The sequence below is a fragment of the Centropristis striata genome, chromosome 24 (assembly GCF_030273125.1).
Source record: "Centropristis striata isolate RG_2023a ecotype Rhode Island chromosome 24, C.striata_1.0, whole genome shotgun sequence".
Classification (NCBI taxonomy): domain Eukaryota; kingdom Metazoa; phylum Chordata; class Actinopteri; order Perciformes; family Serranidae; genus Centropristis; species Centropristis striata.
Genome location: NC_081540.1, coordinates 1624600 through 1642234, shown reverse-complemented (window position 1 = coordinate 1642234; position 17635 = coordinate 1624600). Strand labels below are relative to the sequence as shown.

The 17635-nt window shown below is 31.4% G+C and overlaps 1 protein-coding gene across 1 annotated transcript in view; it reads right to left on the bottom strand.

Annotated features, from left to right (window-relative positions):
- Positions 1–17635, bottom strand: part of LOC131962737 (potassium voltage-gated channel subfamily H member 7-like) — a 111099-nt gene that overhangs the window by 20654 nt on the left and 72810 nt on the right. Inside the window, exons 7-11 of the mRNA XM_059327787.1 lie at positions 15335–15760; positions 9191–9422; positions 8134–8301; positions 6925–7124; positions 6624–6626 (exon numbers count right to left, since the gene is read on the bottom strand). Coding sequence (XP_059183770.1) covers positions 6624–6626; positions 6925–7124; positions 8134–8301; positions 9191–9422; positions 15335–15760 — 1029 coding nt within the window. The remainder of the gene's footprint in view (positions 1–6623; positions 6627–6924; positions 7125–8133; positions 8302–9190; positions 9423–15334; positions 15761–17635) is intronic.

Genomic DNA, 17635 nt, shown 5'->3' with positions numbered 1-17635 from the left:
CTTCACAGACGTCAAATTTCCGGGTCACGTAAACCCAAACAATTAAATATATGAACTGAGCCTGATATTGAAATATGAAAAAACAAGCATTTTGTTAGTTTTTTTGTTTTATTAATTTTTTAAGTTTTAATTAATATTTAACAAATAACAAAATAACCAGTCAGTTTTTCATTATTTGATTTTGATTGCCAATTGAAAATAGAAAGAAGGAATGATAGACGGATTGTGAGTTTTCAGGTCAATTTATTCAGTTAAATTTGATACAATTGCCACGTGTGTTCTTTCCTTCTTCTCGAAACCTTTTCTACTGTTTCTACTGTTTCTAGTGCAGCAGAAAGAGCCTGATTGTCTGATTCACTGAGCATCTTCAGCAGCAGATGAGACACAAGACAGAACATTCAGAAAGTGAGAAGCTGCAGATCAGCGACACCACAGAGTGAAGAAACAGGTTGAGGATTTCTCTTTCTCTCGTTGTGAAACAACCCCGACTCCAAACTAGAGAAACACTCTCCGATATGCGAGTAAAACTCAGTGTGTGACTGTTTGCTGCATCACTTTTGGACAAATATTTAACTGAAAACTGTACAAAGGCAACACATATATGTTCTATATATGTTATATCTATTTATGTTATATATAACACATATGTTCAAAATGTTCTGTTTTGAAATGGTGAGAATAAATGTTGAGAATAAATGTTGAGAATAAAGTCGTAATGTTGAGAAAATTCTAAATTTCTTGAGACTAAAGTAAAAATGTCTTGAGAATAAATGGAGAAAAAAGTAAAAAATGTCTAGAATAAATGTTGAGAAATATTGAGAATAAATGTTTGGGATAAAGTTTAAATATTTAGAATAAATGTTGAGAATAAAGTCAAAATATTGAGAATAAATGTTGAGAATAAAGTTTAAATATTCAGAATAAATGTTGAGAATAAAGTTTAAATATTTAGAATAAATGTTGAGAATAAAGTCAAAATGTTGAGAATAAATGTTGAGAATAAAGTTGAAATACTGAGAATAAATGTTGAGAATAAATGTTGAGAATTAAGTTGATATTTGTTGAGAATAAATGTTGGGGAAAAAAGTCAAAATGTTGAGAATAAATGTTGAGAATAAAGTCGAAATGTTGAGAATAAAGTTGATATTTGTATAGAATAAATATTGAGAATACATGTTGAGAATAAAGTTGATATTTGTTGAGAATAAATGTTTGGAATAAAGTCAAAATGTTCTTGCTTTATAAATGTATTCAGTTGTGTTTAAAAGGTGTTAAACCTCTCTATATAATTTATTTTGTACATTTCATTGTGTGACAGCTGGTTTTGTTTTTGTCTCTTTTCTTCACCGTTCAGTTAAAAGAGGTGAATTTAATTGTGTTGCTTTCTGTTTAAAAAGGAAGATTTGGACTCTATTTGAAAGTTATTTCCTTTGTGTATAAATCATAAATTAAGATTATCTGGTTTTTCCTTCAGTCTGGGTTATTTTTCTGAAGATGTTGATGACATCAAATTCAAATACGTACAAAAATCCATATTGCTGATGAGCTAAAACATAAAATATATATTATTCTTGTATAGTTTTCAGTTGAATGTGGGTCAAAAAGGAAGAGCAAATTATTGCAATCTGCATCTTTTTGGAATCGGGGTTGCACATTTTTTATTCTAAGCGTCTCACTGCCGTTTTGTTACTTTATGTGCTGAGATGAGACCAAAAAGCAACAGAATCAATCTTGTTTCATTAAAGTCACTCTATGAAACGTTCCTCAACACTCTACAAACATTAAAATATCATAAATAACTGATAGAAATGTTAACACTTGACCCAATCTTGACAGGTCAATCCTCCGAGAGTCTGCTTAAATACACCGAGAGTTAATTTCTGACGTATAGAAGTAGATTTATCAGACTTACCCTTTGAAAGACAAAGAGAGAGTGAGCAGTGACAAACACTGTGAAGGACCACATGTTGTTGTTTTTACACTTTAAAGCAGAAAAAACACACGAGAAACAAGGAAACACACTTCTGATCCCATCATTGACACACTGAGTGCTAATGACACAATGTTCACAATAAAGTCTAAATGTTGAGAATAAATGTTGATATTTGTTGAGAATAAATGTTAATAAATGTTGAGAATAAAGTCTAAATGTTGATAAATATTGAGAATAAAGTCGAAATGTCTAGAATAAATGTTGGCAATAAAGTCTAACTATTAATACATTTTGAGAATAAATGTTGAAAATAATTGTTAATAAATGTTGAAGTTGAAACGTTGAGAATAAAGTTGAAACGTTGAGAATAAAGACGATATTTGTTGAGAATAAATGTTAATAAATGTTGAGAATAAATGTTGACAATAAAGTCTAAATGTTAAGAATAAATGTTGAGAATAAATGTTAATAAATGTTGAGAATAAATGTTGACAAAGTCTTAATGTTAAGAATAAATGTTGAGGATAAATATTAATAAATGTTGAGAATAAATGTTGAGAATAAAGTCTAAATGTTAATAAATGTTGAGAATAAATGTTGAGAATAAAGTCTAAATATTGAGAATAAATATTGAGAATAAAGTCTAAATGTTGAGAATAAATGTTGAGAATAAAGTCTAAATGTTGAGAATAAAGTCTAAATATTGAGAATAAATGTTGAGAATAAAGTCTAAATGTTGAGAATAAATGTTGAGAATAAAGTCTAAATGTTGAAACACATTTGTTATCTAATCATTGACATGTAGAGTGCTAATGACACGAGCACAGCGAGAAGAAACGGGACGTTTTCTGGCTCTGACAGGCTTTTTGTTGCTCAGAACAAAAACTGATGAGCAGATTTGGAAAGGAAAGACTGAACAACATTTGGCAAGCGCAGGTGGAGCCGCCAAGCCTCCCACGGTTCACTCTCCGAAAAAAAACCACGGGGCTAGAGGCAGCACGAATCTATGGAGCTGGATCAGGATCAGGATCAGGATCAGGAGCAGGAGCAGGAGCAGGATCAGGATCAGGATCAGGAACAGGATCAGGATCAGGATCAGGAGCAGGATCAGGATCAGGAGCAGGGAGGAGGACAAAGAATGAGCAGGAAAACTATTCATTATGCAGGTCGAAAAAAAAGTCAAATCGACCAGAATGAAGTTAAAATGTGGAGAATAAATGTTGAGAATTAATACTGAGAATAAAGCTGAAATGCTGAGAATAAAGTCAAAATGTCTAGAACAAATGTTGAGAATAAATAATAAATGTTGAGAAAAAAAGTCTAAATGTTGAGAATAAAATCGATATTTGTTGAGGATAAATGTTGAAAATGAATCCTTATAAATGTTGAGAATAAATGTTGAGAATAAAGTTGAAATGTTGAGAAAATGTCGAAATTACTAGAATGAAGTCGATATTTGTTAAGACTGAAATGTTGAGAATAAAGTCGAAATTTTGGGGAATAAATGTTGAAATGTAGAGAATAAACGTTGAGAATAAATGTTGAGAAAAAATGTTGAGAATAAAGTCGAAATGTTGAGAATAAATGTTGAGAAAAAAAGTCTAAATGTTGAGAATAAACTTGATATTTGTTGAGGATAAATGTTGAAAATGAATCCTTATAAATGTTGAGAATAAATGTTGAGAATAAAGTTGAAATGTTGAGAAAAATGTCGAAATTACTAGAATGAAGTCGATATTTGTGAAGACTGAAATGTTGAGAATAAAGTCGAAATTTTGGGGAATAAATGTTGAAATTTAGAGAATAAACGTTGAGAATAAATGTTGAGAAAAAATGTTGAGAATAAAGTCGAAATGTTCAGAATAAATGTTGAGAATAAACATTGAGAATACATTTTAAGAATCTTGAGAATAAATGTTGAGAATATAATCAAAATGTTGAGAATAAATGTCAATAAATGTTGAGAATAAAGTTGAAACTTTGACTTTATTCCCATCATTTCGTCTTTTTCCTCTTTGTGCATAATGAATCTTTTCCCTGCTGATGATCTCTCCTCCTCCCCAGTCCTGATCCCTGATCCTTATCCAGATCCAGATCCTGATCCTTATCCAGATCCAGATCCAGATCCAGATCCTCCATACAGATGTGAGGGACTGTGAGTGTGGTGTGAGTCTCTGCATGCACAGCAGATACTGTATATCATGTGATGTTTACAGTATGAGTTCACACTGAGGGAACAACACCATGCACATCTGGGAACACCACTACTTTACTGGTATCAGGCAGCCGGAGATCACTAAACCACTGGAAAGACCACGACAACGGACCTGGAGAACTGGTTTTATCCAGGAGAATGTTTATAAGACTCTTAAATCAAAGGTCAAAGCTTTTTGCTTGATTTTTAGCTGTTTTAAGAAGCTGAGTGCTTTAATTAAACACATTACATGTTGAGAAAAAAGTTGATATTTGTTGAGAAAAAAAATATTTGTTGAGAGTAAATGTTGAGAATAAATGTTCATAATAAATGTTGAGTCAATATGTTTAAAATTGTTCATAAAGTCTAAATGTTGAGAATAAAGTCTTTATTATGAGAATAAAGTCTACATGATGCAAATAAAGTCTAAATGATTAGAATAAAGTCTAAATAATGAGAATAAAGTCTAAATAATAATAACGTCTTAATGTTGAGAATAAAGTCTTAATGATGCGAATAAAGTCTAAATGTTAAGAATAAAGTCTAAATGTTAAGAATAAAGTCTAAATTTTGAGATTAAAGTCTAAATGTTGAGAATAAAGTCTACATTTTAAGAATAAAGTCTAAATGTTGAGAATAAAGTCTTAATGATGCGAATAAAGTATAAATGTTGAGAATAAAGTCTAAATTTTAAGAATAAAGTCTAAATGTTGAGAATAAAGGCTAAATGATGCAAATAAAGTCTAAATGTTAAGAATAAAGTCTAAATGTTGAGAATAAAGGCTAAATGATGCGAATAAAGTCTAAATGTTAAGAATAAAGTCTAAATGTTGAGAATAAAGGCTAAATGATGTGAATAAAGTCTAAATGTTAAGAATAAAGTCTAAATGTTGAGAATAAATGTTAGGAATAAAGTCTACATTTTGAGAATAAAGTCTAAATGTTGAGAATAAAGTCTTAATGATGTGAATAAAGTCTAGATGTCGAGAATAATTGTTGAGAATAAAGTCTAAATGTTGAGAATAAAGTCTAAATTTTAAGAATAAAGTCTAAATGTTGAGAATAAAGTACACACAATAGGTGGAAAACAATGTGTTTTTTGCCTTAAATTGCATGTCATCAGCATAAAAACTGACCCTGCTACAGCCTCAAAAACAGCAAATATTGGTGGCGAGTAACTGGTTAAAACCGTCTTTTATAGGACGTTTTTTGCCCTAAACCAAGGCAGTAGTTCATAGAAACTGTGTATTATTTGTGGGTTGTAATATTTTGTGGGTTTTGTCAGGTGGTTGTGTGACTTCAGGCTGCAGAGAGACCAACAACACCAACAACAACAACACCAAGTCTAGAAGGATCTCTAACATAAAACATTACGTCTAGAAGGATCTCTAACATAAAACATTACGTCTAACATAAAACATTACGTCTAGAAGGAACTATAACATAAAACATTACATCTAGAAGGATCTATAACATAAAACATTACGTCTAGAAGGATCTATAACATAAAACATTACGTCTAACATAAAACATTACGTCTAGAAGGAACTATAACATAAAACATTACATCTAGAAGGATCTATAACATAAAACATTACGTCTAGAAGGATCTATAACATAAAACATTACGTCTAACATAAAACATTACGTCTAGAAGGATCTCTAACATAAAACATTACGTCTAGAAGGATCTCTAACATAAAACATTACGTCTAGAAGGATCTCTAACATAAAACATTACGTCTAGAAGGATCTCTAACATAAAATATTACGTCTAGAAGGATCTCTAACATAAAACATTATGTCTAGAACTATCTATAACATAAAACATTACGTCTAGAACTATCTATAACATAAAACATTACGTCTAGAAGGATCTATAACATAAAACATTACGTCTAGAACTATCTATAACATAAAACATTACGTCTAGAACTATCTACAACAAAACATTACGTCTAGAACTATCTATAACAAAACATTACGTCTAGAACTATCTATAACATAAAGCATTACGTCTAGAACTATCTAAAACATAAAACATTACGTCTAGAATTATCTATAACATAAAACATTACGTCTAGAACTATCTATAACATAAAACATTACGTCTAGAACTATCTAAAACATAAAACATTACGTCTAGAACTATCTATAACATAAAACATTACGTCTAGAACTATCTATAACATAAAACATTACGTCTAGAAGGATCTATAACATAAAACATTACGTCTAGAATGATCTATAACATAAAACATTACGTCTAGAACTATCTATAACATAAAACATTATGTCTAGAACTATCTATAACAAAACATTACGTCTAGAACTATCTATAACAAAACATTAAGTCTAGAACTATCTATAACAAAACATTATGTCTAGAAGGATCTATAACATAAAACATTACGCCTAGAAGGATCTATAACATAAAACATTACGTCTAGAAGGATCTATAACACACTCAAATAAATACAGTAGTGACACATGTACCTCCTGCTCTTACCAGAGTGCCGGTTTCATCCCGTTTGACATGAGGCAGACATGGAAAAGACAAGCTGGATTAGGAACCATGAAGCATCGAGGTGACTAGTATAATAATAATAAGGAGAGCAGTATATATATATATATACTGTGCCGGGACAGATCGCTGCACCGCGGGGGGGGAGCACAGTGGAAACAAGTGATATCGGGGGAAAAGAAAGGAGAAGCAGCAGAAGAAGACAGCAAACAGCTGGGATAATAAATAAATCTGGTTTCCATGGCGTTACTAGGAGACGAGCTCCTCTCGTACCATGTTCATGTCGATGCCGTTGGTGTAGGTCCAGGCGTGCTGGAAGTACTCCTCCAGGCGCTGGCGGAGCGGATTGGGGATCTGGTGGAAACGGATGAACTCTTTGACTCGAAGCATCTGCAGGTGGTAGCGCGCCGTGCCGGAGTAGAGCCGCTGGATGATGGCCGACACGTTGCCGAAGATGCTGGCGTACATCAGAGCTGCAGAGAGACAGTCACACAGGTGGAAACACAGCTAATGATTCTGATTGGTCGGTTCTGTTCGTTTGCAGAAATCTCCCACCTGAGGTCACGTTACAAAGCTTTAATGTGTTAAATCACAGCTGGGTTCAATCAGGAGCAAAGTAAAATAAATAAATACAAATATTTAAAATGAATAAAATTTCAAGAATAAATAAACATTTAAAATGATTAAATTTGATAAATTAGAAATAAATAAATTGATGTAATAATTGTAAAAAAAATTTAAAGTAAAATAAATAAACAAATATTTAAAATGATTAAATTTAATAAATTAGAAATAAATAAATTAATGTAATAATTGTAAAAAAAAATGTAAGGTAAAATAAATAAACAAATATTTAAAATGATTAAATGTAATAAATTAGAAATAAATGCAATAATTATAAAAATATGAAAAGTTAAATAAATAAATAAACATTATAATAATGCAACAAATAATAAAATTAATAAATGTAATGAATTAGAAATGAAAAAAAAATCTTATAATTACAAAAGAGTTTTTATCTCATAAATTTGTGAGTTTTCTTCTTGTAAATTTGTAATTTTTTCCAGTAAATTTATTAGTTTTTTTCTGGTAGATTTGTATTTTTTTCTCTATTAAATTTGTGACTTTTTTTCTCATAAATTAGTGATTTTTTCTAATACATTTGTGATTTTTTTGATAGCAAATTTGTGTTTGTAAATGTTATTGTGAAAGGTTAAAGAGTTGCATACAATTTATCCAGTTTTTAGTTTCTATACATGGTTTCAGAATTCCTGCAGCTAAATGAAAGACTGTGTGAAGTTAAAGTTACATAGTTAATCTGCTTTCTATGGTTTCTATATGTGGTTTTAGAGCTAAATGACAGACTGAGAGGTTCCTGTAAGAGCAGATTAATGTTTCTCTGGTTGTTCTATAGTTTAGTAGTATAGATATAGTTTCTATCTGTGGCTTCAGATAAATGTTTGTGTGTGAGCTGTGCCTCACATCCGATGAGCATGACGCAGATGGAGAAGATCTTCTCTGAGTTGGTGTTCGGGGAAACGTTGCCGAAGCCGACGCTGGTCAGACTGCTGAAGGTGAAGTAGAGCGCCGTCACGTATTTATCTTTGATGGAGGGACCGGAGCTCGGGTCACTGTAGTTGTACTTCTTCCCTGCAACAACAACAAGAAAAATAATAACACAGAATGTATAAAAAAACATCTGAGGCTGCAGTTTAATATGATTTATTTTTAGTTTAGATTAAAATCTAGTTTCATATTTATTCTCATTACCATCAACCCAACATCTTCCTCGTAAGATTGAGATTTTTATTCTCATAATTTTGTGAATTAATTCTTGAAAATTTGTAACTTTTACCCTTTGTAAATTGGTGAGTATTTTTCCCCTTAAATTTCAGATTTTTTTTTATTGTAAATGTTTGTTTTTTTGCTTGCAAATGTGATTTTTTTCCTCGTAAATGTATAACTTTTTTTCCCCTTAAATTAGTGATTTTTTCTAGTAAATTTGTGATTATTTTGATTGCAAATTTGTGTTTTTTTCTAGTAAATATGTGATCTCTTTGCTTGCAAATTTATATGTAAAATTGTATTTTTCCACAGTAAATTTATGATTTTTTCCTTTTAAATTTCTTTTTTTCTGTCATAAATTTGTATTTTTTTCTAGTAAATTAGTGATTTTTTTCCTTGTAAATTTCTTTTTTTCTGTCATAAATTTGCATTTTTTTCTAGTAAATTAGTGATTTTTTTCCTCATAAATTTGTGAGTTTTCTTCTTGTAAATTTGTAATTTTTTTCCAGTAAATTTATGAGTTTTTTTCTGGTTTATTTTTTATTTTCTTCTCTATTAAATTTGTGACTTTTTTTCCTCATAAATTAGTTAATTGCTTGCTTGCAAATTTGTGAGTTTTTATCTCATAAATTGAAGATTATTTACTTGTAATTTTGTAACTTCTCTCTATTAATTTTGTGGGTTTTTTTCTGGTAAATGAGTGTTTTTTCCATGTTTATTGATGATAATAAACCCCGGGTGGTTGTCTGGTCACCTATGGAGACGCCGAGGTTGTCGAGCCAGCCGATCTTGTGCTCCAGGTACGGCTTCTCCACGTTGCCGATGGCGTACCAGATGCAGGCCAGCCAGTGGGCGATCAGAGCGAAGATGCACATGAGCAGCATGAGGACGGCGGCGCCGTACTCCGAGTAGCGGTCCAGTTTACGAGCCACTCGGACCAGTCGCAGCAGGCGGGCCGTCTTCAGCAGCCCGATCAGGGTCGTGGTCTGGAACAGACAGAACGTTAGTTAGGGAGCTTTTTCTGCACAAACTGGAGCTTTTTCTGCACAAACTGGAGCTTTTCCTGCACAAACTGGAGCTTTTTATTTATTGGGTAAATGTAAATAAATAAATGTGAGTTTTATGGAGGACAGAAGCTGTCAAAATAAAATAATTAAAATAAATAAAATAAATGAAAACACTTAAATAAAAACACTTACTAAATAAAAGAAATATAGCATTAAAGCATTTCATTAATTAATAATTGTTCAATAAAAAAGGCATTTATTAATTAAATTAAAAAAGTCTAATAAGTTATGAAATATATAATAAAAATAATACAGAAATAAATAAAGTTTTGGGGAAAAAGTAAAAAAAAAATGCAAAAAAAAAAAGAAATTAATATATTAATTAAATAAGAAAAATGAATACAAATTGAAAATGAATACATTTAATACATTATAAATAAATAAATTAATGTAATATTACAAAAAATTTAAATTAAAATTTTTCTACTAGAAAAAAGGAGATGATAAATGAGATAAAAACTCACGAATTTACTAGAAAAAAATCACACATTTATGAGATAAATACTAACAAATCTACTAGAAAAAAGGAGATGATAAATGAGATAAGAACTCACAAATTTACTTGAAAAAAAGTGACACCTTTACTAGAAAAAACTCACAAATTCATGAGATAAAAACTCACAAATGTACTAGAAAAAAAAAAATCACAAATTGACTAGAAAAAAAATCACAAATTTACCAGAAAATAATCTCCCCATAGAGTTTCTGTGGTGAGAGCAGATGTCAACTCTCTCCTGCATCATTTCCATATCAACGTCCTGCTGGAACTCGATCACTTATTTGCCTTTTATGTTGCAAACCAGAATTCAAATCTCATTAATTTATTCGAGTCAAATGCTCGGCTGAACTTGTGACCCAGTGAAAGAGTCATTCTGCTTTAAAACCAGCAGCTTTTTAATCCTAATGACAGAAATATTCTTCTGTCTGTGATCAATGAAACCACTGCAGAAAGTCGACCGTGTTAATGCTGATTATTAATTTGTTCAGAGCTTTTTCTGCTCACTAATATTAAACCTTTTGGAGCACAAGCAGAAAGCTTTTATGGCTCATTCTCTGCATATATTTCCATGCAGATGAAACAAAATGAAACAGGCTTCCTGTCATTAATTCCTCCTCCCTCTTTGTGGAGAGTTTGCATTATTTCTGGTGTTGAGAGATTCACTCAGAGCTCCATTAGACCGGAGAAGCTGCAGCCTCGGCCACATAAACAAAGAAGAAGAAGAGGAGGCAGTTCAGCCCCCTCAATCTCTGCTGCCCTGCACTGAAAAGTCTGCAGAGACTCACACACACACACTGTGATTTACATTCTGCACTTACATTCTTATATATTCAATAGTTCATACACACAGGGCTGAAACATGGAGAAACTGCAGGTTTAACTCATGAAATATCATCAGAAAAAATGTTCTGGGCTTTATTCTAATACATTAATATGCATGCATCGAAGAAAACAGCAAAAATATTGAGGGAAAACTTTGAAAATGATTATTTTGAGGGAAGGTTCTGACAGATTTGTCAGTTTTTATCTAATAAATGTTTGAGTTTTTATCTCATAAATTTGAGATTTATTTTCTAGTAAATCTGTGAGATTTTATCTCATAAATTAGTGTTTCTTCTAGTCAATTTGCAAGTTTTTATCTCATAAAATGTGTGAGTTTTTCCAATAAATATGTGAGTTTTTATGTCATACATTTGCGATTTTTTTCTCATATATTTGTGTTTTTTTTCTCGTAAATCTAAAAATTATTATTTTGAGGGAAGGTTGATGAGTTTTTTGCTTGCAAATTTGTGAGTTTTTATCTTATAAATTTGTGAGTTTTTATCTTATAAATTTATGAATTTTTATCTCAAATTTGTGAGTATTTATCTCATAAATTTGTGAATTTTTAATCTTATAAATTTGTGAATTTTTTCACATAAATGTGTGATATTTTTCTTGTAAATTTGTGAGTTTTTCCCATAAATTTGTGAGTTTTTATCTAATAAATGTGTGAGTTTTTAATCTTATAAATTTGTGATTTTTTATCTCATAAATTTGTAAGTTTTTATCTCAGAAATTTGTGAGTTTTTATCTTATAAATTTGTGAATTTTTATCTCATAAATGTGTGAGTTTTTATCTCAGAAATGTGTCAGTTTTTAATCTTATAAATTTGTGAATTTTTATCTCATAAATTTGTGAGTTTTTATCTCATAAATTTGTGAGTTTTTATCTTATAAGTTTGTGAGTTTTTATCTCGGAAATTTGTGAGTTTTTAATCTTATAAATTTGTGAATTTTTTCACATAAATGTGTGATTTTTTCCTTGTAAATTTGTGAGTTTTTATCTAAAAATGTTTGAGTTTTCTGCAGACAGCAGAGTGTGTTTTCTATCAGATCAGGTGAATAAACACTGGAAGCAGAACGCTGCAGCTTCTTCTGGAGGATTTCCAGCTTAAAGAAGCTTCAGAGGAAAAAGAGTGACATGCAAATAGATGCAAAGAGGAGAGAACCAGGAGCTGATTTGGTTATTCAAACATTTATCAATCACTCTTCAATTGCTGCATGTGACAAAAGCTAAATTAGCTCCATAAACATAAATATGAGCCACGAGGAAAGTTGTTTAACACGACAGCCTTCTGCTTCTGATCCTCCGTCTCAGTTTTCTCTAAAGACTGAATGAAAACAGCAAACTGCAGCAAAACTCTGCTGGATTTGTGATTTTTTTTCCAGTAAATTTTTACGTTTTTACTAGTAAATTTGTTTGTTTTTTTCTGGAAAATTTTAGATTTTTTTCTGGTAAATTTGTAACTTTTTTTAAAGGAAATTTGTGATTTTTTTTTTTCTAGTCAATTTGTCATTTTTTTCTAGTAATTTTGTGACTTTTTTCTCGTAAATTTGTGATTTTTCTTTCAAGTAAATTTGTGATTTTTCTTTCAAGTAATTTTTTGATTTTTCTTTCTAGTAAATTCTAAAAAAAAATCACAAATTTACAAAAAAAAATAAAAAAGATAACCAGAAGAAAACACACTAATTTACTAGTAAAAAAGTTACCGATTCACTAGAAAAAAAATCACAAATTCACTAGAAAAAAAGCTACACATTTATCAGAAAAAAAAATCACAAATTCACTAAAAAATAAAATTAAAAAATAACCAGAAAAAAACACAAATTTACTAGATTTATTTTTTTATTTATTTTTTACAAATTCACTAGAAAAAAAAATAAAAAATTACCAGAAAAAAGAGAAATATTTCTGTGATAAAAACTCACAAATTTGCAAGCAACAACTCATCACCTCTCCCTCTGGATAATAATTTTCAAAGCTTTCCCTCAGTAGTTTTGGCCTTTCATTTGATGCATGAATGCATATTAAAGTATTCTCTCCTATCAGCCTCATAATCTGACTATAATCTTATTATAATCTCCTGCAGGAATCTTCAGATCTGCAGGTTCTCTCCGAGGCTTCGTTCTCACTTTATTAAAGTATTAAAAGCAGAAAAAGGGCGATCAGATGATTGATGAGGAGGAGAGCGTCTCCGTCACGGTGAGGAAGAGTTCTGTTTCTGCTCCATTAATGAGCTTCGTCCTCCTCGTCTCGCCCTAAATCACCGCCATCGCTCAGCGCCAGGACGCTCCGACGCTCTGCAGCTGCATGAATCAGAGACGATTTTTTCTTCTTATAAATGTGTGGTTTTTGCTTGCAAATTTGTGACTGAGGGAAAGCTTTAAAAACTATTATTTTGAGGGAAGAGTGATTAGTTCTTCGTTTGCAAATTTGTGAGTTTTTATCTCACAAATGTGAGATGTTTTTTTCTGGCAAATTTGTGATTTTTTCCTAGTAAATTTGTGATTTTTTTATCTCATAAATTTGTGAGTTTTTCCAATAAATATGTGAGTTTTTATCTCATAAATTTGTGATTTTTTTTCTAGTCTTTTTTTTTGATTTTTTAAATCTTAAATCTGAGTTTTTATCTCATAAATTTGTGATTTTTTTTCTAGTCATTTTTTTGATTTTTTTTTCTCATAAATGTGTTTTTTTTCTAGTAAATCTGTTAGTTTTTATCTAGTAACTTTGTGAATTTTCATCTTATAAATTTGTGATTTTTTCTAGTAAATTTTGAGAGTTTTTATCTAATAAATCTTTGAATTTTTAACTCATAAGTTTGAGATTGATTTTCCAGTAAATTTGTGAGATTTTATCTCATAAATTTGTGTTTTTTCTAGTAAATTTGTGAGTTTTTAATTCCTCAGTTTTTTATCTCATAAGTTTGTCAGTTATCTCATAAATCTGTGAGTTTTTATGTCATAAATTTGTGCTTTATTTTGTAAATGAGTGATTTTTATCTCGTGAATCTGTGATTTATTTCCATGTTTCCAGCAGCTGAAGATCCGACAGAGAATCTCTCAACCTGCCGTTCTTCAAACTAAATCAGCAGAAAAAACGGCGTAGTGACTGTAGATCTGGTTTCCAGGCAACTAAGGTTCACGAGATGAAATCTAAAAATAATCTGTGAGAAGACGAGAGATCTAAAATAAGACCAAGCTGAAGACGGAGCTAAAAGAGAAGCTGCTGTTATTTTAGGAAACACACACACACACACACACACCTCAATCATGACTCTGCAACATCACACACACTTCAGCCTGAGGGCCGTTACATCACACACACACACACACACACACACACACTCAGCAGCAGCAGCCTGTGTGTGTGTGTGTGTGTGTGTGTGTGTACAGTAGATTGTCTGATTAAAGGTTACTGTTTGTTGCAGCTTGTTAGATAATCTGCTGGACTGAGACTCTCTAACAGAGTCACAGGGCCCCGGGGCCCCGAGGGGGGGAGGGGGCTTCTCTTCCTCCGATGATGATGATGATGATGATGATGATGAGGATACAGAGATGTGACAGACGAGCGTCACAACGTTTCTCTCGTCTAAACAGATCAGAAACACGACGAGAGACTCTGCAGCGAGACTCGATACGACACGAGGAGAACAAAGGATGTGAAAGTGGAAAACTTTCTGCAGCAGATGCATGAAGTTAAAGAAATAAAAATCTGCTTCTGAATTAGTTTCAATGCATCAATGAGTTCTGGTAAGTGTGTTTTTTTCTGGTAAATTTGTGAATTTTTATCCCACAAATCTGCCATTTTTTTATGCATAAATTTGTAACTTTTTTCCCAAAATGTTTTTCTTGTCAGTGTGTGATTTTTTTTCTGGTAAATTTGCGATTTTTTTTCTGGTAAATTTATGATTTTTTTTTCTAGGATTCTTTTGATTTTTTTCTTGTAAATTTGTAATTTTTTTACCATAAAATTTCTGAGTTTTCTTACTTACTTTTTTCTCATAAATGTGAGTTTTTTTCTCAAATTTGTGTTTTGTTTTTTTCTTGAAAATTTGTGATTTTTGTGATTCTTATTTTCTCATAAATGTGAATTTTTTTTGTCCAGCAAATTTACAAGTTTTTATCTAAAAAAAATCCTTATCTTTTCTTGTAAATTAGTGAGTTTTTATCTCATAAATTTGAGAGTTTTTATCTCATAAATTTATGAGTTTTTATCTCAGAAATTCCTTATCTTTTTTTGTAAATTTGAGAGTTTTTATCTCATAAATTAGTGAGTTTTTTTGTCATAAATTAGTGAGTTTTTATCTCATAAATTTGTTATTTTTTTCTTGTAAATTTTCCAACTTTTTTTCCCATAAATTTGTGAGTTTTCTTCAGGACGACTTTTCTGATTTAATCTAAAGTTCTCCCCTGACTCCCAGCGTCTCACCTCGTCTGATCCCGATCCGAAGATGAAGATGAAGATGAAGATGAGCATGTTTAATAAAGACTTTTATGATTTCCTCACCTCGTCGGAGCCGGATCCGAAGATGAGCAGGTCGAAGGGGATGGCGGCCACCATGTCGATGAGGAACCATCCTTTGAAGTAGTGGATGGCGATCTTGGCGGGGTGACTCACCACCTCCTCGTTGGCGTTGACGTACGTCGTCCTGAAGTTGATGAGGATGTCCACGATGAACATGATGTCCACGATCAGGTCCACCACGTTGAGCGGCGAGCACGAGTAGCCGCACTCGCGGCGCCGCTGCTCCTCCAGGTCGTTGAGCAGGAAGGCGGCGGAGTACGGCGTGAAGATGGCGGTGTAGATGACCAGCAGCAGGATCAGCCAGTCCCACACCGCCTTGAACGGGCTGTAGTGGAGGATCGTCCACTTGTCCATACGAGGCGTCTGCAGCTTGTACTCAGGCAGGACGTCTGCGCCCAGGGACAGGACCTGAGGGGACACGGGGGGACAGAGAGGACATAATCAGTATCCCATGTTTTTCTGGTAAATTTGTGAGTTTTCTTCTAATAAATTTGTGATTTTTTTCTGGTACATTTGTGAGTTTTTTTCTGTTTATTTTTTTTCCCTGGTAAATTTGTGAGTTTTCTTCCAATAAATTTCTGTTTATTTATTTATTTATTTATTTTTTCCTGGTACATTATGTGTGTTTTCTTCTAATGTATTTGTTATTTTTTTCTGGTAAATTTGTGATTTTTTTCTGGTAAATTTGTGAGTTTTTTCTGGTAAATATGTGATTTTTTTCTGTTAAATTTTTGATTTTTTTACCTGGTGCATTTGTGAGTTTTCTTCCAGTAGATTAGTTAGATTTTTCTGGTAAATTTGTGACTTTTTTCAGGTAAATATGTGATTTTTTTCCCTGGTACATTTGTGAGTTTTCTTCTAATAAATTTGTGATTTTTTCTGGTAAATTTGTGAGTTTTTTTATTGGTAAATATGTGATTTTTTTCTGGTAATTTTGTGAATTTTCTTCCAATGAATGTGTTTTTTTCTGGTACACATGCGATTTTTTTTCTCATAAATTTGTGATGTTTTTCTAGTTAATTTGTATGTTTTTTTTCACATAAATATGTGATTTTTTTTCTGGTAAATATTTTTTTTTTTCTGGTAAATATTTTTTTTTCTTCTGGTAAATATTTTTTTTTTATGGTAAATGTTTTATTTTTCCTGGTAAATATTTTTTTTCCGGGTAAATATTTAATTTTTTTTCTGGTAAATATTTATTTTTTTCTGATGAATATATATATTTTTTTCTGGTAAATATTTTTATTTTCTTCTGATGAATATATATATTTTCTTTTCTGGTAAATATTTTTATTTTTTTCTGGTAAATATTTTATTTTTTTCTGGTAAATATTGTTTCTAGTTATTTTGTGATTTTTTTAATGGTAAATTTGTGAGTTTTTTTCATGCTTCATTCATGAGTTTTGTGTCGAGTACATTTGTGACTATTTTCTGATAAATTTTGGAATTTTTTTATGGTAAATTTGTGAGTTTAAATGCATGACTTCTTTTCTGGTAAATATGTTTGTTTATTTTCTCATAAATTTGTGCTTCTTCTTGTAAATTTTGAATTTTCTACTCGTAAATTTGAGACTTTTTTTCCTCATTCATGTGATTTATTTGTAAAGAAACTGATCAGGTTGGTCATTAAAAATGATCCAGAGATCATTGTTTAAATGAAAGCAAACCTCCTGAATGCTGCAGGTTATAATGTGATTTATCAAACACACATTTAATGAGTTCTTCCTCTGTTCGTGCTCTACCTCCCCACAAAATTTCATGCAAATCAGGCGAATAGTTTTTCCATAACGCTGCTGACAAACAAACAAACAAACAAACAAACAAAGAAACCTGACCTCCTGAAACAGCAGCATGCAGAACCAGCATTCTGCACAGAGCTGCCTCCATCTTTATCTAAAGTTACTGCAGTAACAACAAACACCTGAACAGCTTTAACATCAATATTAGAGCAGCAGAATCAGAGTCTCAGTGACTTGGAGGTGATTAAAGGAGGAAACATCTAGTCATCGAGTGTCTGAACTTCAGGCTGATTACTGAGAAACACAAAGATTGGGAACAGCTGATAAAAAGGCAGATTATTTAATAATTTAAGTGTTTATTAGGAGCTGGAGGCCTCAGGCTGATGGAGGTCAAACACTGTGATCTGAGATAAAGATAAAACCTTTAGTGATCTGAGATAAAACCAAAAAGCAGCAGCTTTAATTATTCATAAGGCTGCAGCTTCATTAAAAACTGCTGCTGAGTCTCAAATAACCACTAATGACAAAAAAAAGGTGTTTTATT